The 27621-nt window shown below is 36.4% G+C and overlaps 2 protein-coding genes across 2 annotated transcripts in view; one reads left to right on the top strand and one right to left on the bottom strand.

Moving 5' to 3' along the window:
• The window catches only part of LOC133838888 (uncharacterized), a 53556-nt gene that overhangs the window by 11335 nt on the left and 14600 nt on the right, over positions 1–27621 (bottom strand). Inside the window, 2 exon segments of the mRNA XM_062270140.1 lie at positions 6628–6668; positions 23604–23659. Of these exon segments, the coding sequence (XP_062126124.1) occupies positions 6628–6630 (3 nt within the window). The 5' untranslated portion in view covers positions 6631–6668; positions 23604–23659.
• Positions 1708–5144, top strand: LOC133838881 (probable cytochrome P450 310a1). The gene is made up of 6 exons (XM_062270131.1): positions 1708–2919; positions 3498–3620; positions 3977–4158; positions 4226–4462; positions 4548–4805; positions 4889–5144. The coding sequence occupies exons 1-6, from the start codon at positions 2435–2437 to the stop codon at positions 5092–5094; spliced, it is 1491 nt and encodes a 496-aa protein (XP_062126115.1). The 5' UTR covers positions 1708–2434; the 3' UTR covers positions 5095–5144.

Here is a 27621-nt window from a genome sequence, read left to right as displayed (position 1 = left end):
ATATCTGTAGTATTTATTCGGTATATTAATTTGGTATATTCTTAAATTAATAGCGCGCTATTTTACTTTAATTCAAAATGGATATCCGGGTATCTCAAAGTCGGCCACACTCGATTATTGCTTTCTCACTTGTTTTTTTCTTCATTTTCATTTTTTTTATCCTACATTAACACACATTCGCAATTTACATTTTGAACTTCACATGCAATGGGCGTGATTAATAACTTCCTCCCTTTTGGCAGCAGGAATTCCTTGTGAAGACAAGAGAGTTCGTCAAGCATTCAAATTGAAGTTGACACTTGATAGTCGTTATTTGTGTTGCCATAGTTGCTGTTTAATTGGCTGTTAATACGGTTATAATGCAGATTACATACATGAATGTGGAGCAGACATTGTCGATAATTAATTGACATGAAAGGATGTTCATTCCTTTGTTATTGCTTAATGACATGAGAATAACAAGTAGCATATCAAATGGGAAATTAAATGTGCTTTAGTATTTATTTCATAGCCAAATCAAGCGCCATAATTAACACATTACTTGGCAAATTTTCGATATAATAGTTTCAAATTTAAGTGATTGTTCAATATCAATTTAAAACGTTGGAAAGCTTATTAACTCTTTTAATGCCTGCGGCCGCAATTCAACAGCAATTCAAATACAACAAATCCAGTTAAATAAACAAACGGAATAAAAGGGTAACTCAGAAAATAGCTCGAGGCTGTGTTAAAGTGTTTGAACTGTGTGTGTATAGAATTCAGAATATCGCATCAATGGAATATTTAAGCAGCAGTTGAAATGGAATCGAATATTACGATTCTTAATATACGTAAATAAATCAGTTGGCTTTGTTCGTCTTGGGTTAATTTCAAGTTCAGCTCGGCAAATGAAATGGAAATCGGATGCAATGAAGCTGAACTCTTGGGTTAAAAGCTTTCGTGTATGCTCTATAAATAAAGTAGGGTATGACACGCATTTGTGCAAGTAATAATGAATTGAAATATTACACTGATAATTTGTGTTTCTTTATTTTTTCTTGTAACAATCAGTTGAGGTTTGTGATTATGATGAGTCATGGCAATGTGATTGTTTTTACAGTGCAATGTAAACGATCTTTTGAATTATATTTCTTGTAATCTATAATGCTATATATAGGGTATTTTTAAGACACTAAACTAGATTATGAGTACATACTTTCGGTTTGGGAAGCTGTAAAACGTTTTTAGTTTGGTTTGAAGTTGCACAGCGTTTAGTCAAACTGAATTATAGGAATTTACCTGGCTAAGAACGTACTTACCCATTCACTGGGTTTTGCTAGGAAATTCTGCAGATAAGGCAACAGACCTTGAGGTACCTTATAAATCTACGACCTTGGCCTTAACTCAGGTAGTATATAGGCTTAACAGCCAGATAGTCGCTTGTTTATTTTATGTACTTATATGCAGTTCACTATCTAAGAGTGTTTTATAGAATGCACTTGAATTTACATCATCAGCTTAGTTTCATTATCATTAATCGATGCACTCGAGACGCCACACTCAATGCCATATTATCTAGTTATTTATTTATAACAACAAGTACACAATATTTACTATAATTTAATACGTCCAGAGAGAGAGAGAGAGAGAGAGAGAGACAGCCAATTAGTAGTTGCTATTGATCGCTGCGATCGATCGATTTTGGCCGTTTGCAAGGTCAGTTTCAAGTTAGCCCTGGCCAAAAATACAAAACGAAGCGAATCGAATCGAGACGAAACAACTTTGGAAGCAAAACAGGATTTGCTGCGAGTTAGAATAGACAGCACATAATGCGGTTGAGAATATTTGTTATCAGCTGAAAATGATGACGCGGCAAGATGCAGTAAAAAGAGCAAAGGAGAGCGTGTGAGAGTGAGAGAGAGAGTGTAAACAAATCGAGTCGTATAGCAACTGATAATAATAAGTAGCGTCTGGTACAGCTGCTGCTGTATAAATTATTATCAGGACGCTGCAGAGTCGACGCAGGGCATGAGACAAGCTCCGGACTCATTATCAGCAATCGCGGATGAAACAAAAAGGGAGAGACGCAGACAGACAGAGAGCGGGAGAGTGAGAGAGAGAGAGAGCGAAGAGATAACCAAGTGAAACAAAAAAGGGCGATAGCAGTGCAGTTTGCCGGCTTGTAGTTTGGGTTTTTTGTGCGTTGGTCAGACAACATTTACTTGCTGCGTGAGAGAGACGCTGCGACGTGACTTTCGATTTCATTGGATTGTGAATTTCGTTGTGCCACAGGCAACTAAAACACAGACAGCACCAGGAGAGAAGTAGAAGCAGACACAGTCTCAGACTCAGACTCAGACACAGACACGCTGTCGAAGAGCTGCCATAATTATCTGAATCTGGATCTTCTGCCAGTCAGTTCATCAACGTTCGTCTCAGCCGCAACATCAACGCCATGTGGCTGCTCCTGCCCATACTGCTCTACTCGATCGTCTTTCTCTACGTGCGACACATCTACAGCCATTGGCGTCGCAAGGGCATTCCCAGCGAACCCGCCACACTCTCCTGGGACTTCCTCTGCCAGGCCTATCGTCGTGAGTTCCGGCACGTGGAGGCCATCTGTGAAGCATATCACGAGGGTCGTGATCGCCTCCATGGCATCTATTGCTTCTTTCGACCCGTGCTGCTGGTCCGAAATGTGGAGCTCGCTCGCCACGTGCTGCAGCAGGCGAATGGTCATTTTATGGAAACTAAGTGGGACTATGTCAAGGGCTACAGACGCTTTAATTTGCTCGAGAAATTGGCGCCAATGTTTGGCACAAAGCGTCTGCAGCCCATGCTACTGAACACACAAGATGTGGCCAATCAAATGATTCACCACTTGCAACAACGTGAGCTGCAAGGTGTAGTCGAACTGGACGTGCAACAGCTGCTCAGAATGTAAGTAAGCAAAAGCAAAAGCTAAAAATTAAAATAACTAGTAAAAGTTGTTAAGCCAATTTACTGACAAATTCAGTTTAATTTAGAATTTATATAATTAGTACGTAATAAAATATGAAGTTTTTAAAAGTATTATACATTTTTCAATTAGAAAGTTTACTCAGAATGTAAGCATAAGTTGGAAAGCAATTAAGCATGATTTCAATTTAATTTAAAATTTGTTTAATAACTAGCAAAGTACATTAAATCATGACATTAATTTCACAAATATGTAAAATAGGTAATAAATTTAGTAATAAGTAATTTAAATAGGTAAAATAAGTAAAAATACTTATACATTTTGAAGTTTGCTCTGAATTTGAATTAGCCAAAGTTGTTAAGCAATAATTAGGCATGACTTTATTACAAATTTATTATAATATTTAGCTATCAAAAGATGTTCAGGAAATCATGGATTTAATTTATTTTGTACTTTATTTAATTAGTGAGTAGTATACAATTTTACTTTTGAATGCAATTATCAATTTAGTGCTTAATGCTTAAATATCAATAATCCCATTTTCTTATATTAATGTTAGCTATGCTGTAAACATTATGGGCAACTTGGTCTATGGACTGGATGTGAACAACTTTGAGCAGCAGGATCACATACTCAACAGCTTTGCGGAGAATACAGCGCAGCCCGGTAATCTGCAATGCTTGTAAGTACACTCTGAAATCTCACTTAGCGACCACCTCGCATAGCGTATTACTCACTTAAGAGCCACACTGTAACTTGAGGTAAAAGTTCATTTGACAATTTATTTTTATCGTTTAACTTTTCATAAAAAATTAATCTCGTTTAGCGGCCAATTTTTGTGGCCCCTAAGCGAGATATGCTTTTAACACAATATCGATTATATATCTCAACTTCTTCAGCACTCTACGCGTTTGACGATCTATTTTTATCGTTACACTTTTCATTAAAAAATCAATCTCGTTTAGCGGCCAATTTTTGTGGCCACTAAGCGAGATATGCTTTTACCACAATATCGATTATATATCTCAACTTCTTCAGCACTCTACGCGGCGTGCCGCAGAAGTCAACGCTCACGTATCGCCTGCTGGACATCATTCAACGCAATGTGGAGCAACGCGAGGAACGTGGCATCATACGCAAGGACATGTTGCAGCTGCTGGTGAAGTTTCGCAATGGCAACGACTTGGGCAGCGACAAATGGCAAGTGGAGCATGCCATAGGTAAGTTAACTGAACCAATCAACTTCCACTTAACTACATTTGTATTTATCTCTTCTCTTCTCTGTAGAGGAAGACAAACTGATGTCGATTAAGCGACTGGCTCAAGTAGCTGAGGATTTGCTGCAGTCCGCTTTAGATAGCTTGGCGTCAACAATTACACTGACGCTCTATGAGATCGCACAGCAGCCGCTAATTGTGGAGAAGCTGCAGGCGGAGATTAAAGAGCTGCAGTCCGATGGCGATGGCCAGCTTCAGCTGCTGGAGCAACTGGAGGGCATGAAGTACATGGAGATGTGTGTGAAAGGTTAGGCAAATGAATTGAGTAACAGTTTGGCTTAGACAGCTGCTGACTTTCCCCTTCGAGACTATATTAAATTTCAATTCAATAGAAACGCTGCGCAAATATCCGCCAGTGCCGCTGATTGAACGCACTTGCCGCAAGAGCTACACGTTGCCTGCCACCAAATTCACCGTTGGCGAAGGCAAGACACTGATGATACCACTTCTGGCCATACAGCGCGATGAGAAGTATTTCAGTGAACCGCTGAAATATAAACCTTTGCGCTTTCTGCACGACAAGCTCAAGCAATCCACCCAATGCCCCAGCGCCTTTGTGGGCTTTGGCATTGGTGGTGCTCAATGCGTGGGTAAGTTTTCTGGTATACACAGAAATAAAACCAAACCGCATATAAATTCTTGACTATAATTGCGAACAATCCTCTATGCGCAGCACAAAACTTTGCCAAAATGGTAATTAAAGTGGCGTTGATTAAACTGCTGCAGCATTACGACATCGAGTGGGATGAGAATGCCGCCGCCGTTGTGGAAGTCTCGCATCTGCCCGCACCATTAATAACATCACCCGATGGACTTAGACTTAAGCTGAAAGCACGAGAGATTTTAGCACATAACAACTATCGCAAGAATTCGATTTAAGCGCTCTATATTTTCAAAGTTTAAAATGAATGAAAATTTAATTTATGCAAGCAAGTGTTTTTTTTCTCTCTCTCTGACCAACACTTTATTTGAGTGTTTTTAACGTTGCGCTCCTAAAAATATGCCATAAATAAAATCCATATATAATGGCACCTAACTCGCGTCGCTGTTGCTGTTCACGTTGTCTGTTCATTTTGCTTCGTTAGCTACGTTTGGAAAATGTCAAAGGTCCTTAGTCCTTGAAACGCACACACACACAGGCATTACGTATACGCAACGTATACGCCGTTAAATTAGAGAATCTATGGGAGCGAGAGGAGCCTGTTGTTGTCGTGCTGCGGCAAACTCATCAGGGCGGAAAAGACATGTTCAAGCACATGAGCTTATCATTAAATTTGATTTGCTTTGTTGCCAATATACTCACATACGCACAACAACACACACACCCACGCACTTACACACAGGACAATGTCTGATTGGCATTGGAATCTTATTGCTAAATATGCAAAAGTCACAAGCAGTCATGGTAATGCTAAGTAGCCAGAGCCAGAGCTAGAGAGATAACATAAGAGATCACAAATAATTTAGAGAGACATAGACTTGACTTCGACGGCGGCAATCAAGCTTAGTAGCCACTAACGATGCCACAATTAGGCCGCATTATGAACACATTTATCAACCCAGGAGGAAGAGGAAGAGGATTGCCAAGTATTTTGCACAAATTCACAACTAACATTACAATCCAAAACTTGTGGTCGGCCAGTCACAATTAATTGAGCTCTGTGGGTGGCTCCTTTTACTCCAGACACTCTAATGAGCCGGAAATTGTGCTTTCAACCACAGCAACACAGTCATTTGTGCTCTGTGTGCGGCCACGAAATTATTAATTACGCAAAATACGTATACGCCCCCGTTGACACTCGGCCACAAATAAAGGAGAGAGACAATTTTTAAAGTTGAGCTAAAGTTTTGTACACATTTTAAAGTGCACACACGTGACCCAGCAACAGAAGAAGAACCAACTGATGTTTAACATGCAACTGACCCAGTTGAGCTGCCGCATATAAATTGCATTGAAGATTTCCTCGTAGATTTCCCAAGCCCAAAAGTGCTCAGTTTTTGGCAGCTGGGGCCCAACAATAGCATCGTGTTTGCGCCGTTTACTCTGGCATTGTCCTGGTTACATTTAAACATTACTCATTGCATATTAAGTGGTCAAAATGCCTCGCTTCCCCAACCCCAACTCAAACCTCACTCGACTTAAGCTGGAGAGCTGGAAAGCTTCAAAAGTTGCCGACGTTGCGTGAAATATGCGAAAGCATAAAATTTTCATTTACATGAGAGCCAAGCAGCATAAATTAAGAAATATTTCTCTCTTGGGGACATTTGACATGGAGAAATGACTTAAGTGTTTGCTAATTTTTTATGTTAATTTTCCCCACTTTTTCCTTCTTGTTTTCTACTTCTTTTTAGCATGTAATTGCCATGTGAAATGTTGCAAAAGAGACCCCAATTAGCTCCCTATTTACTCACCATAATTTAAGATTTCTTCTTCACCAACGAAATTTATTTAGCTGCAATGAAAAAGAGAGCGAAATTTCACATTTATTATTATTGTATAATTTGCATGAAAAAGTGAGTTTTGTTTTCATTATTCATACAATTTTATTTGTATTTGTAAGGACAGGCTAATTACGCACTCGCCTGTCATTGGCAAACAATCAAAGTTATAGGCAGAACATGTTGAAGTCTCATTAACATATATATATGTATCAACTTGAAAATGTATTTGAAATAATAATAAAGCAAATTTGTAAAACAAAAACATACAAAACCACAATCGAGCGACAAAAGAGAAAGATACGAAAAATATAGCATGAGAAAAATGCATGAAACTGACATTAAAGGTTATCGTCGTCAACTCTTTTAATTAACCAATTGACATATGACTTTAGTCTGGCTGTTTGTTGTTGTGTTGCCTTTATTGTTTTTATTGGCATTGTTTGATCAATCTGTTAAAGAAAAAACAACAACACTAACCAATAGCAACTCAATAAAGCCATTGGAAGTCAGCTTTAAAACTATGTAACACAATGAGCAGCAAAAGCGAACATTACATAAAAGGAGATTATTTATTTAAATATGCATGAAAACATTTATTAAAATGTGTTTTACGTAAGCAGTTAACTATTTAGTCATTATGTCATAAGCTGGTAAAAGTTATTTGCAATTTAATAATAAGGAAAATGACTCACTGTCACCACAACAAAATAAGTTGAATTGTTGAATGAGAAAGGTGACAAATTTCCATTTATTATTAATGAAAACGATTAGTCAAAATAATTTTAATATTTTGCGGTGAATTGTGTGACATCAAGTTCTGCAGTTCATTCACAAATCATTTGTGGCTTTTTATGGATGAATGAAATCTTTCAATAAACTAAAATACCACACAAAAAAATTGTTTTTACTGTAGAATAGAAATATATTAGTAATTAATTATAATACTAAAGTACTCGAAACAAAATAAAATAAAGATATTTTTACTGTTAAATATATAGAATATAATAATAATATTTATACTATAGAAATAAATGTGCAGATTTACTTAATAACTGCTGACAAAAATATATTAATTTCTTAATTTATTGTATGTGTTTGAATATCAAATTTAATATTTTTAAATTAATTAATTTACTATTAAATTATGAATTAATTTACTATTGAGTTTGAAATTTAGTTTCGAATGAATTTAAAATATTGAAATGATTTTATTCATTAATAAATTTTATTATTTATTTCCTTTCTAAATTTAAAAATGTTTTTATTTGGAGTTTTTCTTCTCAAATTTTGTTGTTCCTAATTTTTCTCATTTTTATATAGAACTATAATAAAATAGCTAGTTTTGTAATTATTATTTCAATTAAAGTGGCAAAAGTCTTGCAGATTAACAACGTTTCTTTGTTGAGTGTATGCATATGTGAAAGATAATTGAATTGCAGTGTAGCGTTGCCAGCGGGCTGAATTTAACGCACTGTTTAAGCGCTTGGGGGAAGGCAAGGCGCATAAATTAATTAAAAGTCGGAAACAGATATAAATATAAATAAAGTAAGTAAGTAAACACACACACGCAATCATACACAAATATAGCACATGCAGGCGACCGTTGCAGCGACAGTTTGGCTGACAATAATTAAAGCAACTGTGTGCAGACAGCAACACAGCAACACAGCAACATAGCAACAGAAGTAGCAACGGCGGCAACAATGACAACAGCAACAGCAACAGCAGCAGCAACAACACGTTGAAGAAGGGCAACAAACATACAAGTAAACAAACAGCAAAAGATTGAAAGAAATCAACAAACAGCTGCACGCACAACTCCAAAGCGACGGCATCAAAAGAAGCAGCCGAGTCATCTTGCAGCAGTTGCAGTTGCACGTGGTGCGGCACACACAGACTCGTACTCGTACATCTGTGTGGCAGTGTGGCAATTATGGCAATGCAAGCGTCGCACACACACAAATTGAAAAAGTAAGCACAAGCAATTCAACTAACCAGAGACAAGTTAACCAACCAAAGCCAAAGCCAAAGCATGACGTGAGCGTATGTGTGTGAGTGTGTATGTGAGTGTATGAGTACCCGCTACATAAGCATGGATACACTCAAAGCGCAAAACAGTAACAACAATTGTCCCTTTACAATTTGTCATTCCGTTTGTCAGCTTAGCAGTTACTCATCATGCTCATCACGATAATAATGTTGAAAAAAGCAAGATGCAAAGAGAGACATTCACACACACACACTCACACACACACGCATGCAGCTGTCACTTAATTGTTGGACAAATAATAAAGTAGATACATAAATACACATTTTGTGTTCGAGTCAAGAATGGGTGACGCTTATTTATTTTTATTACTCTGACCCTTTGAGGTCAGCCAACGTTTTGCTTGTTTCAAGTGCGGCATTAACCGAGATGTGGCAAATTCAAGTTGCATGACAGTTCAAGATAAACCCAAAAATGTTGCTGACTTGCTAAAATAACCAACTGCTTTATGACTTCAATGGTAATAAAGTCTTTGGCCGCAGGCTATTCTTTGCAAATTTAAATAATGTGGTTTATTATTGTTTCTAAAATTGGGTTTGCTTTAATTTGCATACATGAATATTTTGCATGCACTCAATAAACAGCAAAATAAACAAATTAAATATATTTTGGAGAACATTATTCATAAATTTTCAAATTTATTTCTCACTAACAAAAGTGATGAATTTTTTCAAAAAATGAAAAAAATACATAAAATTTATTTTAATTATATTATTTTAAGCCAGTTTTCTTATTTCGAATTTAATATAATTTTATAGTCACATCACATCACAGATTTATTTGTATATACTGCAAGTAAGAAAGTCAAGTGCGCTTGACTAAAAGATACCCATTACCCATATTCAATAAAAACATATTCTAAAAATATACCGAGCTTGTATACATAACAATACTAAAATATACTATGATACTATATTAAATACCAAAATTAATACATGACAATCCTAAAATATACTAAAATACTATAATAAATATTTTGTATATCGATATACATAGTTGTATATTTAAAATATACCGAAAAAATCTAATTCTGAATTGTAATATACTAAACAAATTCTACAAATTAGTTATACTTTCAAAATATACTATAGAGTCTAAAATATATCAGATTTTCAGCCAATGCAATTAGCATCTGTTGACCCTGATCAAGAATATATATACTTTATAGGATTGGAGGTTCCTCCTTCTGCCTCTTACATATATATACCCTTCTACCCTATGGGTACCAGTATAAAAATTTATGTTACACACAATATACTATATAAATTTGGTATAACAACTATAGGATGAATATGTTGAACAATTCGTTGCCTCCTAATTTATCTATTATATTTTTTATTTATTTCATTTTTTACTACTCCAAATAAATACGTAATTTCCTCTCTAACTTTGGTCTTATTTTTCAGAATTTTAATGCAGAATTATAGACTCAAAACATTAGCATACCAGTTATAAATTGTGATTTATTGTGCGCCATAAATTAAGAAATTGTTGCCAAATTGTACATCGAAGTCACTAAATTCGGAACTTTGATTTGAATTATGCGATACGCTGAGCATGCAGTTGTGTCCAGCTGTGGTGTATTAATATTGCATTTAAATTAATGAAATTAGCAAAAGGCAAATTACATGGGAATTTCAGAATTTACATAATTCGAGCTAATTTACAGCGAATTCAATTAAAATGCCAAATGCGAATAATGTTGTGTTGTTGTTGTTATTATTATGATTATTTTGTTGAATCAAAACGCATAAATTAATATACATAATTTACACCTGCCAGCCAGCCATGGTGTGTGTGTGTGGGAGGGTGGGCGTGGCACGGTAAAAGAGAGACGTGCAAAATATGATGCTTAATTTTAAGCAGATTTTCACGTTCCCGCCCAGAGGCCAAACATTTTGCGGAGGATGTGAGCACAAAACTTTTTGCGCCAAAAATATAAAGCCCCTAAATGGCTTTCGCCATTGTTGTTGTTGTTGTTGTTGCTGTAGCTCAGCTGATGTTATTGTTGTGGTTATGGTTTTATTCGTGTATGGCCTTTCATGTGACAAACTTGGGCAATTTCCGTCACACGGAAATGTGCACAATTTAATTTCTTTCTTCATTCATTCTATTTTTCACACCCTGCAAAATTATGTCAACATAAAGCGGGTATGATAGAAATGTGAAAAATGTAATTTTTAAATAATAACATAGTTCTTTCAACGAGATTTCTTAATTCAATATTAAGAAGAATATACCTGTAAAAATGTAATACTTAAGACCAATTACTATTTCTTTTCCTATATACTGGTTAAGCTGCCATGTTGGATAATAAATAATAAGAATTTATACATTTTTTAGAAAAAAAATTTCTTTTCAAATTTTTCAACACTTTTATTTAATATTAGCTAAAAATTAACTTTGATTCATTTTCTTTTGAAAGCTTGCTTAAATTAAAGCGCATTTTATAGCTCATCATTGCTTAGCATTTAAACGTATTTTTTTCGTGCAAATTAAGGCGTTTGGCAGCTTCTTTCTTAGACGCAGACGAAGCAGAAGTTCTTTTGGCTTTGTGGATTCTCAGATGTTTTTATTTGAGAGGCAGATAGACAGAGAGAGAGCTGCCCACAGTTTTGTGTTGATAATTTTCCGCTTGACTTGGGCACTCGCTTGACTCTTATTTTTTGTTGAAGTCGTACAACTTCACTTGCTGTTGCTTTTAATTAGAATTAGCAAACTTGCCACAACACGAGATACATTCAACAGAGACAGAGACACGGAGAGTGCGACTGCTGGGAGTGAGAGATACTGAGAGTAACATCGTCGCTTGTTTAAGATAATTTTTGCCGTGAAAACATAAATTCAACTTGTTTTTATGTGCACTCATACACAAAGACACAAGCACACACAACACACTCACACACATACACAATTACACACTCTCACGCACTCGTTTTTGGTTAGAACTTCCATTTGTGGGGAACCCCTGAGCTCCATGTCCCCTTCTGGCATTGAGATTTTTCTTGGAAAATTAACAGCACTCGTGGCTTTGATTTATCGCGATAAGCGGATGTGTGTGTATGTTGTACATTTGTTCACCGTTGTTGTTGTTGTCATTGTTGCTGTTGCCTTTGTCGTTGTCGTTGTTGCTTTATTTGGGACTGCTTGTGATACAGAGATTTTTGTTGGCATCACGTTGTTTGCCTCTCATCAGCATATGCAGATTGATTTTGACTTTAATTAAGTTATCTAGGTTTCTTGGCCTAAACGATGGGAATCGACTGCATGTGAAGCTTGTGCCAATTGGCAATAATTTTGAAGGGCTTTAAGTCTTTAAAAGGGAAAATAAATTGCTGGCATTTGTGGCCCACATTCTTTCTCAAAAATGTTGTGCAAAACTTTGTGGCCAATTTGTTGTCAGTAAATATTGCTTAAAGAGCAGCACAGCAAAACGTTTTCTTTTTAAAGTCATTATCTCGTTCAATTTATTAACTAATTGCTCTAAAATAAATACTGCTTTAAGCCGATTATAAAGCCAACTTTATATTGACTTTGTTACTCGACTAATTCTCAACTTTACGACATATATTTGTAGCTTCCGAAAAGTTGAAGCAACAATTGTGTGTGTATGTAACAATTTTGGAAATAAACTCAAGTTTTCACCTCTGACCAACCGCAAATAACACAAAACAAGTAACAATAACAATAACAACATTTTGAAGATTTTCGCAGCTCTTGCAGCTCCAGCTTTAGTTCCATGTTGAACGCCACACATCGTTGCACTTGAGGCGCACTCAAACTTGAAGTTTTAGCTCCACCAAACTTAACATTGCACAGTCGTTCTTGTTGTTGTTGTTGTTATTTTAGTAGTACAAGTTGTTGTTGTTGTTGCTCTGCTTACTGCAGTAGCAAAACATTGTCGTACATTAACTGAACTAACGATACACAACGTCGACAGTCCGGGGTCCGTGGTTGAGAGTGCGTCTCTCTTTGGTTATGCAAGTACGACTCGAAGTAATCTCATAGCCAAGTTAACTTCAACCTCTAATTGCTAGTCGCCCCCGAAGTGCACTCAGTGGCAATATGCTACTCCTCCATACGAGTACTATATCCATTTCACTATTTTACCATTGTTGCCGCAGTTTGGCAGCAGCAGAAGCAACATGGAAGGGAGAAGAAGAAGAACTCCTCCCCCTTTCACAAAGCTAATCAAATGTTGCATACGACCAACAATTTTTTATTGTAGTTTGCCGCAGGGTAAAGCTACGACTATATTTATTCTTCAAGTAGACAATACACATGCTCATACTAGTTTAACTATACACTGAGATAAGTTGGGGGTAAGCGAAAGATGTGATAGTGAAGTGCATTGATTCCTTGTGGAAGAATTTCTTTAAAGTTGTCTCCCTCTTTAATGTTAGTCCTTGTTTAAAGTTCGCAGAAGGTTAGGTAAAGAAAGCGATAGATGAGTTTGGTGGAGTTAAAGCAGAGAATTGTTTCATTGTGTATTTTAAAGAATGATAATTGGTTTAATCTTTATGTAAAGTTCAGAATTTTTTTAAAAATTCGTTTGTTTTCTTTTTCAATTATGAGTTATTTTTTAATACAAATATATTTTGGTTGCTTAAAGTCTCTTAGTTTTAAGCTCTGAAATATAATCGACAATCTTAGAAAATCTTCATTGAGATATTGTATATAGTAAGTTTAATACTTTTTATATAATTGAAGAATATGTTAATCAATGTATTTTATGTATATATATTTTTTTATTCTTTCTATTTATGTTTAAGCTACCTTAAACTTTTCTAAAAGTTGCTGTTGCTTTGCTCTTCGTCAACTTCACATTCATTATTTGAACCCCCCATTTCTCTCAGTGAATGAGGAAGGGACACATATGTTGTCGCTGTTGATGTTGTCATTTGGTCGCTTTTGTCGAAGCCCCTCCAGCCAGCCTGGACGAGGGCTCGCAACGTAACGTATGTAGTAGGTGAGTTTGCCCATTGATTTGATGTCACTCGCCCCGAAGGCAATTGAGCTGTGGGGTTAGCTGGAGCTATTTTGCAAAGCCCGAGCACCGAGTGCTGAGCCTGAACCTGTCCCATGTAGTTCTGGGCTAGATGTATCAACTTTAACTTTATTTACGTGCTTGATTAGAAGCAGGCAACGCGGGTTTCAGATGACTCTAGCCCGGGAGGGCCTTTTTGTTAGTCTGTGTGTGTGTGTGTGTGTGTTGAATGGCGGCATCAATCCAGCTGGCACCACGCCCAGTTCACACCTCAGGGGTCTCTCTAGGTGGGAAGCCAACATGATGGAGTGAAGTGGAGTGGAGACCCTGCGGCTGCTGTCTATTGTTATGAGCGATCCCATGTCTCGCTTATCATTGTGCAAGCGCGACTTAATTGAACGGCATTTGACACAATTTAAGAGTTGACTTTGTTTGCCAGTTTTCTGGGCCGAGGTAAATTAGTTTCACTTGTCTTTGGGTCGCATACACTACACAAATCCCACGCCAAATTGCGCATCATTTGCCAGACGAGTAGGCGAGTAGGCAGATGCAGAGGCAGAAGAAAAAAACAGATTGGGTGAGAGATGCAGTCTGAGGGAAAATTGCGATAGACAGATAGAGTTGTCGTCTTGTCGTGTGACATGGAAACCCAAAAAATAAAAGACCCTATGAAGCTGCTCTTTCTCTCCTTTTTCTCTGCCTCTCTCTGCCTCTTTCTCTGTACTTTATTCGCATGTGCTGAGAGATGCGCGCCATGGATATGGCAAAAGTCATGAATGTTACTCAGAGCCAAGCATATTCCGGCTGCTTTTCACTGATTGCAAAACCCCATGCTTGACAGTTGGCACTCCAAAAAGACAACTCTTACTACAGCTGCAGTTTTGCTTGCTGCAGCTGCAACTGCGACTGCAACTTCAACTTCAACACTCAGCAGCTCTTAAGCTTGCCATTTGCAATATGCAACAGCAGAGCACAGCCCTGTGTGAAATGTTGTCAATGTTGTGCAAGTCCAACGAGCAACTTCACTCAGAAAGTTCATTTCACAAAAGGGTTGCTTCCTGGACTCAGTCAGGAATTGAGTTATGAGACCAGCCAGATAAATGTGCTCAAAGCGAACAGCAGCAAACACACAGATGAGACAACAAATACTCATTTTACATGCAGACTTTGCGAACTTGTGAATTCCATAAATGAAATGATATCAAATGCAATATCGTATTATTATTTTGACACCAACTGAGACGAAGCGTCTTAGAATCATGTGTGCAAACCATAAAATAGTTTGGCTTTGGGGCAAAAATAAACAAGCTGCAGCAGGTGAATGAATCCTACACAGCTTGCTGTTGGATTCACAATGAAATTGAAATTGATATAGGTTTCTGAGTATTTTAGAAATTTAATTAAAAAATATGAAAGAGAAGTATGAATGAGAATTGCTGAGAAAAATGTAGAAAGCATTTGTTTTAGAAATTTCTGAAATGATAACAGAAATATAGAAAGCGAATAGTGTGTTGAATATTTGAAAAATTTAGAATATACGCAAAATATTTAAACATTCATAGAATTGCAACAAATTTGTTATGATTTACATTTTCAGAGTAGTAAAACATTTAATAAGAAATTACAAAAAATTACAGTATTAAAAAGTATTAAACTACTTTGGAATTTAATAATAATTTAATATTTGATTAAAGAATTCGCTTTCTTTCTTTCATTTTTACTGTCCTTGTATTCTTTAACCCATAACCTTTAGTTTTCTTTGGTATAAAAATAACTTGCCAAACCAGACAGCCCAGCTGTGTCTTTAATATATGCCAAAATCAATGCCTTAACCTATCCCACACACATTTCTCCACACAGACTTTTGCCTTCCCCCTTTCCCCCCTCTCTTACTTCCTTCAATGATTTTTCATAGTGAAGGCGGTTTAACTTTTCACGTGAATAATGTCATCATAGGAAAAAGTTATTGTCTTCGTCGCTGAACTGCATCTGCAGCTGGGTCCCTTGATTTCAGCCTCGCACCGAGAAGCCCCGTTTGCCACATGGTGCATGCCTCTGGCCACCCAGTGAATTGCATTTGCTGTTGCTATTTTGAGCGCATCATCAGCGACAACGTCGTCGTCGTCGTCGTCGAGTTTATTATGCAACGCCAAAAATTTAGTGCCATTTGTTGTCAACACGATGAATGCAACAACAGCAGCAGCAGCAGCCGCCATCAAAACAACAACAACAACAACAATAGAAGCAGCAACAAAGTAAGCAGCAAAGTTGCGCGTTAACAATGGAATGGGTTGGGCAGAAGGGCGGCAAAGAAGGGAACGGAGAGGAGAGCGGAGGGAGCAGCGAGAATTGCGCTGCATTTGCGCAGTCATTGTAATGAGCTGGAGGCAACAACGCAGAGAGCAACAAACGGCGGCCACATCGAATGTGGCAATATGTAAAATTAACTTGGCAGATGCTGCAGCATTTCCAGAAGTTCCCAAATAAAACTTGCACAGAATTTCGCCAACAAAACTAACGATGAACCAACGAAGAAGCTGCAACGGAAGAGTTGTTGTTGCTGTTGCAGAGTGGCTGCTGCTGCTCGGTTTGGGAGTCATGCAAATCATGGCCTCTATGCATGTTGCATGCCACAGGCAAGAGATCGATTTGTGAACCGGTTGCAAATTTTCCACTAATTGCGGCATCTCAGCGTCAAAAAAACTCATAAAAAGCAAAAAAAAAAAGTGACGTGCAAAACATTCATTGCATGTGTGTGTATCCGAATGACAATCATGACAGAGATTGATTTATTGATTGGCTGATTGATGAACTCGCAAAAATTATTCGATACGGACGAGCAATTAATGCCATCAAATGAACATCAAATTTATGCTAATCAGAGGCCCGAAATCAAATCAACAGTCAACATTTTGAAAAGTGAAATTCAATCGACTTGGTCTTGGACTTGAAGCTGGAATCTCTTGCGGCTTGTGGATTGTGGCTTGGCTTCTGAGTTTTGTGGCAGCATCCATCAAACAGCCGCTGGACACGCCAAATGCTCTACGAGATCAATGTTCGTTCGCTGTGTGTGTGTGTGTAAAGCAAAAAAATGTGTATAAATAAAATAAAAATTAAGAGTGAAAGTCAATTATGTTGAGTTTTTATTTTATGGTCAGGCGAGAGCCATAAAAATACCAGCGACATCTGCAGTAGATCGAAAACCTCACACAACCCAAACACCTCAAAGTCAGTAAGAGTGTGTGTGTGTGTGTGTGTGTGTAGCTCACTATTTGCTATGCATGTCTAATTACTGACAAGACTCAGTGTGGCTTTTCTACATATAAGGTGCCTGCCTGGCCACAAATTGACCACACCTATCACTCAACTGACTTTGATCCATGTCTATTTACAGTGCTTCAGTCCAGATAGACAACAAAAATGTTTTGAATGTAGCAAAATTTAATTTATTAAAAGAATACGCACTACATATAAAAACTACATTTATTTATATATGCATATACATTTATTGAATTGAATTCTAAGCAAGAAATAATAAATAAATAAATATGTATTTATTTATATAACAATTCATAGCAAGTAAGAAAGCTACAGTTGAGTGTGCTCGACTGTGAAATACCCGGTGAGAAATTATGCTTAAAATATACCGAATTAAAATACAGCAAAAAAAATATACCAAAGGCCACATTTGGTATATTTATATAGAGCTACATTCAAAATATGCTATAGAGTTAAAAATATACCATTAAGACAGGCGGACATGGCTTTATCTTTTCGGCTGTTGACGCTGATCAAAAACTATATACTTTATAGTATCGAAGTTGCCTCCTTCTGCCTCTTACATACATTTCCTGCAGGCACAATGCAATAATACCCGTCAACCTTACGCGAAGTGGGTATAAGAACTAAAAATTGAATTCAAATACTTAACAAACTCCTAAAAATTAAACAAATCAGCGACTTAATCTCAAATTTTTTCTCGCTTTAACTCTTAAAAACTACTTCATCAACTTATCATAAAATTATCATAATCTGCTTATAATGTTATTAACTATACAACGTCCTCTTCATACCCGTGTTACAGGGTATTGCAACTTTCTTTCTGGCGCCCAAAACTTTAAGAAACGCACATTGTGTGGCCTTTGTTGTCACTGCAAAGGCCAGCAAAGTCATACAAAAAAAAAAGTTGTTCAAAAATATCTATATAAAAAATACAATGCACACGACACACTGAGATATAAAAGGCCAGTTTTTACTTTTTTTCAGCATATTTTTTTTCTCTTCTTGGACAAGACCTTCAAATGCTGAAAGCGAAAACTTTGCAATTGCCAAAGACCCGCATGAGTTTTTACTTTATTTTATTTTATTTTTTTGGCGGTAGCTTGGCAACCGAAAAGTAAGTGTTTGTGTTGTGGGTGTGAATTAAAATGTAACGGCAGCAAATTGTAAGACCTTTAAGCTGTTCGACCACATCAATCATATATCAATCAGTCAATCAGTCAATTGCTAATTAGCATGCAATTCAATGAACAATTGACAATTGTCGACCAAAACAGTGACTTTGATGTCATGTCCGCACTATGTGTTGTATGTATATCCAAGGGGATTATAAAGCGGCTTATTCACGTATGTTCATAATATGTACACTATAGATATATATTTGTCTTCGTGCTTGTTTGTTTCTCCTCTATTCAAGGGCCTTGCAAACGTGAGCGATTTTCAAATTGCAAACCGCTATTTTTGTATTTTTTTGATGACTTGCTAAGGTCGCCTTATTGACGCTTGGGCGGAATTAACGCGCTTTTGTTAAAAGTAAAATAAATTAATAAATACAATTTTTTTTTGTTATTTCGCATTCCCACAGTTTGGTTTTCGTTTAGCAAATTTGCGTTAATTTTCACACACACACAAAATGAGAGAGAAGAGAGTGCGTGTGAAAGGCAGCAAGAGGGAAAGAAAGAGAGAAGAGAGCGGAGAGCGGAGAGGGAGAACAAGTTCTGATGCCAAAATCAAAAAGTCACCTGCCTGCAAAAGTCCAAAAAAAAACCGGATTCAAATCGCATGTTTCCTGTGGTTCATATGCAACCAGTTTTTCGTCGTCGTATCGCATAACTCAAAGGCATTTCATCGTCAAATTTTACAGCTTCCCGACAATACACACACACATACACACACAGCTCCCATCGAAAACTAATTAAAAGTTTGAAAAACTCAACAAACTGCATTCCAATGCGATGAGTTACCAATTGAAATACTCCGTTTATGTGTGAAAAAAGGAATGATATAGTTTTAAGTAAAGAAAGAATCATTTGAGTAAAGTTAGTTTTTGAATGCCAATATTTCTTACTTTATAATTCCAAAGTATTTTATTAGAATTCCGTAACCAATTCCAATTTACAGCATATCTCTTAGTCGAGTATTTCTAGCGGCAGGTTTTTCACATGTTTGTTTGATAAGAAAAAGCGTGCACACACAAATTTAGCTGGCAGAGCCAAGCCTGAATTTTATTGATGTGTTGCCATGATATTGATGACAAGCGCCGAAAGCATACAAAACAAATCCACACAACATCAATACTATATATAGTATATATGTATATAGACCATATCGTGTCAACTGCACATGGGACATTGGGACAAAAATATTGAGTTGACTTTCAGCGTCACGTGACATATTGAATGGGACGTAAACCAAAAAAAAAGTCAAACGCATGGATAGAAATTTATTTTGGCACATAAACGAAAAAAATGCCAATCTATGCAAATAAGTGGCCCACATCTATATTCGGCAGGCAATCCGCCCATAAGTTCAATTTCCCCCAAAAACCTGTCCTCGGCCTATTTAAGATTTATGCGTATTTCATATTGACAGCCCTTAAACAATGAACTCGCAGCTGGCTTTTGTTTTATTTGCATATTACTTTTTTTTTGCCATGGTTACTTTTGTTTAATAAATGTGTAATAAATTGTGTAAAACATTTCTATGCATTGTGGGAAAGTAGAGAAAAATATGCGAGAAAAAATTGTAATTAGAGAAGCCAATTACATTTGCATGCGATGCATTTTAATTAAAATTCTACATTCTACAAATATTTGCCACTATTAAATATGAAAATATTTTAAGTTTCCAGGTTAAATAAATAAATTGTTAAATAAATTTTCCCTTTAATATTATCATTTCCATGGCAATCTGGCTTATTTAATCATAATTCCAACCCAAATTCATGTTGTTGTGATATGATTGCTACAAAGTACTTGTATAATGCAACATGGCCTAATGATAGGCACGCTCAACAATGTTGCTCGAGTTGCGGCTTTTAGCTGGAAATCGAAATCGTGCCGCGCTGCAATCGCTTTAATTAAAGTTTTGCTCTTAAAGTTACATTGCTCGAATTAGAGTTGGGACAACGCCTTAACAACAACAACAACAACAACAAAGGCACCCAAATTAAGCCAACGACTTTCGCCTGAGAAACCAAACCACAGAAATTGTTCCAGCAATTTGTATAAAATATAAAAAAGAAGAAAAAATTGTACAAAAAAAAAGTGAATATTGGCAATAAATCTGTAAAGAAATAAACTGGTTAGGGTAGAAAGCAGAGAGAGAGAGAGAAAAAGACTCGGAAGCTGCCCAGATCAGTTGTGATGCGAGATGATGGCCACAACCCAAAACCAAAAACCAAGAGCCAAACAGGTTAACAGTTAATGTGCAGTAGAGTCAATAAACAAACATAGATCTCGTATCTACGATCGTGCCATGTTTTGGGGCATATTGCGTGAATCGATGACTTCCGACAGCTTGTCATGCAAATGAGCCGAGACTCCCTAATCCTTTACATGTTGTGCCAAAGACGTCTAACAACATTGGCACAAATGTCCAAATGTCTTCTGTTTTTTTTTCTGTCTGTCTTTTTTTTTCTTGGGTTACACCTGTTTGAACTGTTTCGACCAAAAACTTTCTCGGTCTAGACAAATTTGACTCTCACTCCCACGTCCATTCGCACCTCGAACGCACAGAGATCTTCTGTGATTGTGGCACAACCAAAGAGAAGAGAAGTTAGAGATGGAGAACCACAACATGACCATTAGATACAGCAGATAATGAAAGCAAAGCAAAATAAACAAATTTGCTGTAATGAGGCAAGTGTACGCTAGGCATTTTGTTTATGTCCAGCAGATTGCAGGTTTTTCTTCACTTCACTTCGTTTCGTTTTTCATCTCAGTTTTCACTTTCACAAGCAGGCGAAAATCTGGGGCCCACATGGAGCAACTGCGACTTGTATTCTGATTTGCGAGACCTGCTTTCATTTTCATTCAACAAATGAACAAAAAAAAAAGTGAGATACCAAGCAAACAACTTCAACAACTACAAGTTGCTTAACCCAATTTTGATATCTTTTGGCTCGTGGGCTACGCAACTCTTGACAAAAACAAAAAAAAAACAACTTTTGCCAATGCATCGACGCATTTTTTTGTGCGGTTTACTAAAGCAATGCTAATATCATTGGAATTGCAATTTGCAATTTACAATTCCACCTGTCCGTGGGTAGCCAACAGCTTCGACAAAAAAATAAAAACACGGGGAAAGGAATGTAAACTTGGGCAAGCCTTCAAATTGAGATCGTAACTGGATAAATATTTGCATGTGGGAAATGAGATAAATATTTGACAACTGCAAGCTGTAAGCTGTAAGCTGTAACCACATTACTTAACTGCAATTCACTTAACATTTTTCCAACATTTTCCCAGCAAATTGCACAGGTATTTAATTTAATTAAATGAAATTATTTTATAACAAAAGTCATTAAATGGCCGTTTTGCTAAATCACTTGCAACACTTGTAATTACAAATTTAAATAATAATTGTGCTCTTCTCACACTCACACAAAGTTTAATTATTGCAATTTAGTTGAATCACAAAAACTAACATAAATTCGCCAGCTTAAACAAATAAATGTTTTTGCTGTCTCTTATTTGCTTATAAATTAATGGTTTTTCAGCATAATTTGCATATACAAACATAGAACAAAAAATTGTTTGCTTTAAATTTTATTACTATTATTATTTTGCATAATCTCGGTAGATTTGAAATTTGGTAAACAAAACTAAAACCAAAGCAAACACAAAAAACCCTCGAGGCATATTTTGACCAACGAAAAATGTTGCTCAATAAATCAAAATAGCAAAATATTTAATTAATCGTACAAGCAACATGTGAAATGAGAATACTCGACTGAAGAATGCTATGATCATTAATATGGAAGCTTAACAAAACAAATGTGAGTTATAACTAAGCGAAACACATAATATCTAAATATAATTTTCAAAAATTTTAAACATCCAATTAGTCACTTTAAGCCTTTTTCTGGCTGTGTACAGGGTATACAAAAATATTATAAATGGAATGACGCTTAAATTAAAGGCTCGAAGCAGAAAGCGTGAAAATATTATAAACGATCAACATGGCAATGCACTTTATGATGATGATGTCAGTTAAGAGTGTGCGAATATAGTTAAAAATACATAACTCCAAAACAATAATAAAAGTTGTTGATGCAGCCATATACAGACATCAAAATACTCACAATACAAATTCACTATGATTATAGTCATTATAATTATTTTTAATGCTGATATCAATACGAATTTTCGTTCTCACAATACTATATTTATAAACAAGCCCGACGACTGCAGAACTTCTGGAGGTCACATGTTCTCAGTCTGTGTCTCTGTCTCTGTCTCTGTGCGATCGTCAAGTTCCCAAGAATCTCACAGACGATGACGATGACGACGTCAACGACTTCCACCAACAATTCAATTTCATATTCAACGTGACGACGAAAAGCTGTATTTACGGTTATTTGCAAATGATTATAGAGTGTCTATATAACATTTTATATGTGTTAAATGCATATTCCACATGTTTGTCGCATGTTGTGTAACTCAACTAAACAAGCCGTATCTTTAATCTCTTACATAAGGCAGGCAGGTATAAACCCTAGAATGACATGCCATCTCATTGGCAATATTTGCTTTTTTCGCCTCTATATTTGTAATAGGTGTTATGAGAGTTGCATGTGCAATCAGCTTAGAGGCGCTTGAACTGTCTTTTTGAACTTTGTATAATAAATATAGGTTGAAAAACACAAAGATTATTAATGCAATTAAACTGAATTCTAATATAGTCAGTCAGGTTGATTCTCTTTGTTACTTATCAGAAATATGTTTAAGCAACATCTCAATTAATCAGAATATTCATTGTTTATTTTTTACTCCTTCATTCTTCTTTTTTCCTACTATCAAGTTCTTTGCAATCTCAAAATATTTCCTAATTGAAGGACACATAAATAACATCTCAACAAAAAAATTTCTAAGCTATACAATAATAATAAATCAACAAGCTAAGCGCTTGTTTCTCTCTCTCCTTTTAGCAAATTTGCTATTCAGAATGCAATTTAAAGATTCTCAGAATTTTTAGGAACTTTTGCAGGTAGACGGAAAAAAGGGAGAAATAGAGAGACGAGCAGCAAAAAAGTTAGAAAAGCACAATAAATTATGTCAGAAAGTTAAACTACAATTAGAAGACACACAGAGCGTAACACGAAGGAAGAAGAAACAACAACAAGTGCACACATTTCAAGATTTTAACGACTTTTCACGACGTTTACTATAAAGACTAATTATTATTACGAGCCAAAGACGATGACGACGACAGTAAAGTGAAGTTTAAGTTTCGGATCATGTGATATGATGAGAGGATAAATTAATGATAAACGGGTCGTCATATAAAATTACGAAATTACGCGTCACGTAAAAACGGAAAACTTTACTAAACTCAATTTCATAGTGCGAATGGAATTGGGTTAAAGTAAAGAACAGTTTGTTATCTGATGGAAAGAGGGGAATAACTTACATTTCCGCACAAGAGTTCCCGACACAATCGAAAAAGACGTCGCAAAGTCGTTAGAACTGAAAAGAGGAAAGAACATTTTGCATACATTAAATAAATAATCTACGACAATTTGCTAAAAATATATTTGAAAGCTGAGATTTATCTGAGAGAAATTGCGCATTGTGCGCAACGGAAATGCTACAACACAGATATGGAACCAGACAAAATTAATATATATATGTATATATACAGGCATTATACAATATATTAAGTTGGGAATTAGACAAACGATGTTCGCCGCCGACGCTACTTAAGTAAGCTCTCTTTGTAGCCCCGCGGCGATTGAGGCGGAACTCAAGTTCAAGGTGAGTGAAATAAAAACAAAATTACGTATATCCATTAATATACATTTAAGTCTAGCCAGCTAGCTGAGAGTGAGGCAGTCAAGCAGTCAGCCAAGTACGTCACTTCACTTAGTTAGTTAGTCTCTGCGGCTTTTCATTAATTTTTCAATTAAATGCAAATTTAAAATTTTTTTAAGAACACATTGCAAATTGAATTGTGTTCGCCTCGGCAAGCGACCTACCGCAGTTAAAGTGGTATTCCCCTTCCCCCTCCCTATCTCCCTATACTTCACTTCGCTATGCCTCTCACATTCTACTCTACTCCACTCCACTCCACACTCCACTCATGTTGCCCCTTTGCAATCTGCTGCTGGCTGATATTAAATTTCCAACTCATTAAAATTTTGCGCACTGTGTGCGAAAACTCGCAGAGCCGACTATAAGCTATAGTGTTCACTGTAGCCATATATACTGAGCACTCTCGTTTTGGGGGGTAGGGGGCTCCTCAATCTCTCCCGCATTCTCTTTTTTCCAACAACAGTCACAACTTTTTGCAGAGTGTTTGCATTTGCGCTTTTGGACTGGCAAAAGGGAAAAAGATGAGCCGGCTTGTCATTCATAAATGAAGCCCATAAAAAAGTGGAGAATATGCTTAACGAGAAACTAAAGCTTAAATACCCTTACTTTATATGCAGAGGATTAAGTACGAGAGGAGTTTGTTTCTATGAAAGTAATGTTAAGTGAGTAAAATTAAGGTGTCAAATATTTGCATGCTGTTTTGATATTATTTGTGTTCATAAGGAGATAAGAATATGAATAATATATTTATTATTATAATGTTATTATTCTGAGTTCTTAACAAGCATTTTTTTCACTTTAAAAATGAACCCCAACCAAAATGAATCACAACAAAAACTAACGAAGGATTAAGTAAAGTTAAGGGACCTCAGCTTTTAAGTTTTCATATATTATAACTCTGTTTTAAGTGTATAGTAGTAAATTTGTTACTAAAAATTGCTACCTTATTATTTATATTCATAAAATATAAACAGATTATTTGAGGAAAAATATGGTCGTCATACTTAAATTATATATTATAATATACTAAGTTTTACTTCTTACTTTTTACGCGTTCAAATTCAACCCCAATTACAAACTTATGTTTACTTTCTTATACATATTCCTCAACAAAACCAAACGATCCCGCGGCAGTGTATGACATTTTTATGGGAAATTGTTTGAGTGCTGTCTGTGAGCTGACAACTTACTCGTAATAAAGTGCAATATGCTCGTTTTGGCTCAATCGCTCGTGCATTCATGTATCAAGCGTGTTCAATAAAAACCTTTGACTTATCTTAATAAATGATTCACTTGTATTTCTCGCACTCACACACACGTATTGTGGGGAACGGAAATGTGCGAAAAGCCGCGACCGGAAGTAAATAGTTTAATTGTGAAAATAAACCTTGCATGTTCAATACACACACACACACCTTCATACATATAATCTAATCGTGGCCATCGCTGACGTCATCTGAGTTATCAGACAATATAGTACATATGTTCTAGTGTCAGCAAATAAAATTGGAAAGTAATACATATAATTGGAAGCTTGCGTCAGTCAAAGTCAGCAGTCGGCGACCCACGCGAATAAAAAAAGCCAAAAACAAAATCAAAAAAATAAATAAATAAAAAATTGCGGCAAATTGGCGTCAGGTTGCTAGCGTCTACGAACTATCTCTCTCCCTCTCACTCATGGCTATATCTAGCTTTTTCGCTATCGTTCACTTGTAGCTTGTCACAATTAGAGAAGTGCTTACAAAAGGTCAGCCGCGCACAATTGGCCAAAGCACTTGAGACAATGGCAAAAAAAAAAACAAATGGAAAAATAAAGAAACCAGAAAACAGAAAATACGACTAATAACAAAACGAAGCGATACAAATTTAGAAGCTTGTGGCAAAATTAAACGTTTCTATGCCCTATATAAAATCAGCGAATAAAGTATATTTTATTGACAACGTGATAATGATTAAATAAGGGCAATATAGATTATATTGAGTTGATTTATATTATTACATGTGACAACAGACTGACAATCAAATTTCCAAATGATTTATTAGAAGTAATTTCATTCGATAAAACTTGAATGCACTAATAACGTATACGTCATGTAAACACGTATACGTGAAAAGTATATTATATATATAAAAAATACAAAATTATAGTTTTAACAGCTACAGGGTATTTACTAGCCTAGTCTGCTTGTTGTGTCGAGTGTTTCTTTAACTCTGGTGGTTTTCTTGGCTCTTTGTTTTGCTTTTGGCAACTTGGACAGCGGCAAGCCCTTTTTTTCCACTGGTCTGATGGGAAACAAATGGTTTAAAAAGCGTCGACCACGACCACGACAACAGAGTGACGAGGTCAGAGACGCAAACGGAGATGATGACGGGTCGTTTTAGCCTGGCTAAAAGCGGTATTAGAGCGATGTGAGATGTGTGGGGCGTGTTCCGAAAGTCGTCGTCGTCGATGTCGAAGATGTCCCTCGAGGGAAGCGGGCAATTAATTTTTTAATGGCTTAGACGAAATGACTGACTTTGGGTTATTAGAAAAGTTCGTTTTTATGGTGCAGAAAAACTGCTTGAAATTGTCAATTAGTAAAGTGCTGAGGCAAGACAAAATCCAAAGCTGTGCTAAGCGAAAGAAAAACAAGGAAACAGCACAACAGACCAACAAACAGACGGACAGACGGACAGAAGCATAACCATAAGAAATGGCTAAAAAGAATGGCAAAAGCATTGCCAATTTGGTGTTGGGTATTGAAAAGAGAGTTTTAACTACTGTTTATTATTATTCTCGGGCATTTTGCACGGTTGCCATCTTGACCATCTAATTGAGTCTGACTTACATTTTTATGATGTTTAATCTAATTTTTTATGGGTTGGATACATTTTTTGTTCGTTCGCTATTTTGTTTTTATAGCCAAGTTGGGTTGCCGAGCGCCATTTGCCTAACGAGCCAACAACTGGAAACTCGTTGCAAAGATTTTGGCCGATGGAGCCCGCTTTTTTATTTATTTATTTAAAGCCATGCCAGGCTGGCAGCAATTTGTTTTGATTCAATGAAATATCAAAAACGTGACCCAAAGTGTACCTTCCTCCCAAAATAAAACCCAAGAAATAAACAAATATAAATGAAGCTAGGCAATATTTTAGACGTTGCGGGAGTCGAGGGAAGTCGAAGGGAAATCGCTCAGCACTTAAATGTATGCAAATTGCATTTAGGCAAATTGAACGTTGAACGTTCAACGTTAAACCAAGCACGTGCGAATGATTGAACTAAGCGGCCGACCAACAAGACAGATAGTAGATGAATAAGCCGATAGCCGATGCTCCAGTTGCTGCTTCATTTTGCTATCTGCACGCACCGATAACGATAGACGATTAGTAACATAAGAGAGACGGCAATCAACTGATTAAGCAGGCACATCAAATGCGGAAGTGCGACAATATGCAGCCGATTCATTTGCAATATTGTCCACAAGAGACACATACTCGGTACTTGAACTCGAAGTCGATTTGAATCGGCGTCGCACATTAATCGTGTTCAAGTGGCCCGGTAATCCTGTCACTTCCGTTGTCAGGACTTGAAGGACATTGACAGGCAACATTTTGCTCGCTAGACTAGGCTCTACTGT

Source organism: Drosophila sulfurigaster, chromosome 2L (genome assembly GCF_023558435.1).
Source record: "Drosophila sulfurigaster albostrigata strain 15112-1811.04 chromosome 2L, ASM2355843v2, whole genome shotgun sequence".
Classification (NCBI taxonomy): domain Eukaryota; kingdom Metazoa; phylum Arthropoda; class Insecta; order Diptera; family Drosophilidae; genus Drosophila; species Drosophila sulfurigaster.
The sequence above is the reverse complement of the archived record's forward strand: the minus strand, read 5'-3'. Positions and strand labels throughout refer to the sequence as shown.

Bases quoted from the DNA above. Each gene is read 5' to 3' on its own strand.
- LOC133838881 (XM_062270131.1), top strand. From the start codon at position 2,435: ATGTGGCTGCTCCTGCCCATACTGCTCTACTCGATCGTCTTTCTCTAC. The intron at 3,621-3,976 runs GTAAGTACACTC...CAACTTCTTCAG, and splicing joins CCCGGTAATCTGCAATGCTT to CACTCTACGCGGCGTGCCGC. The intron at 4,159-4,225 runs GTAAGTTAACTG...TCTTCTCTGTAG, and splicing joins GCAAGTGGAGCATGCCATAG to AGGAAGACAAACTGATGTCG.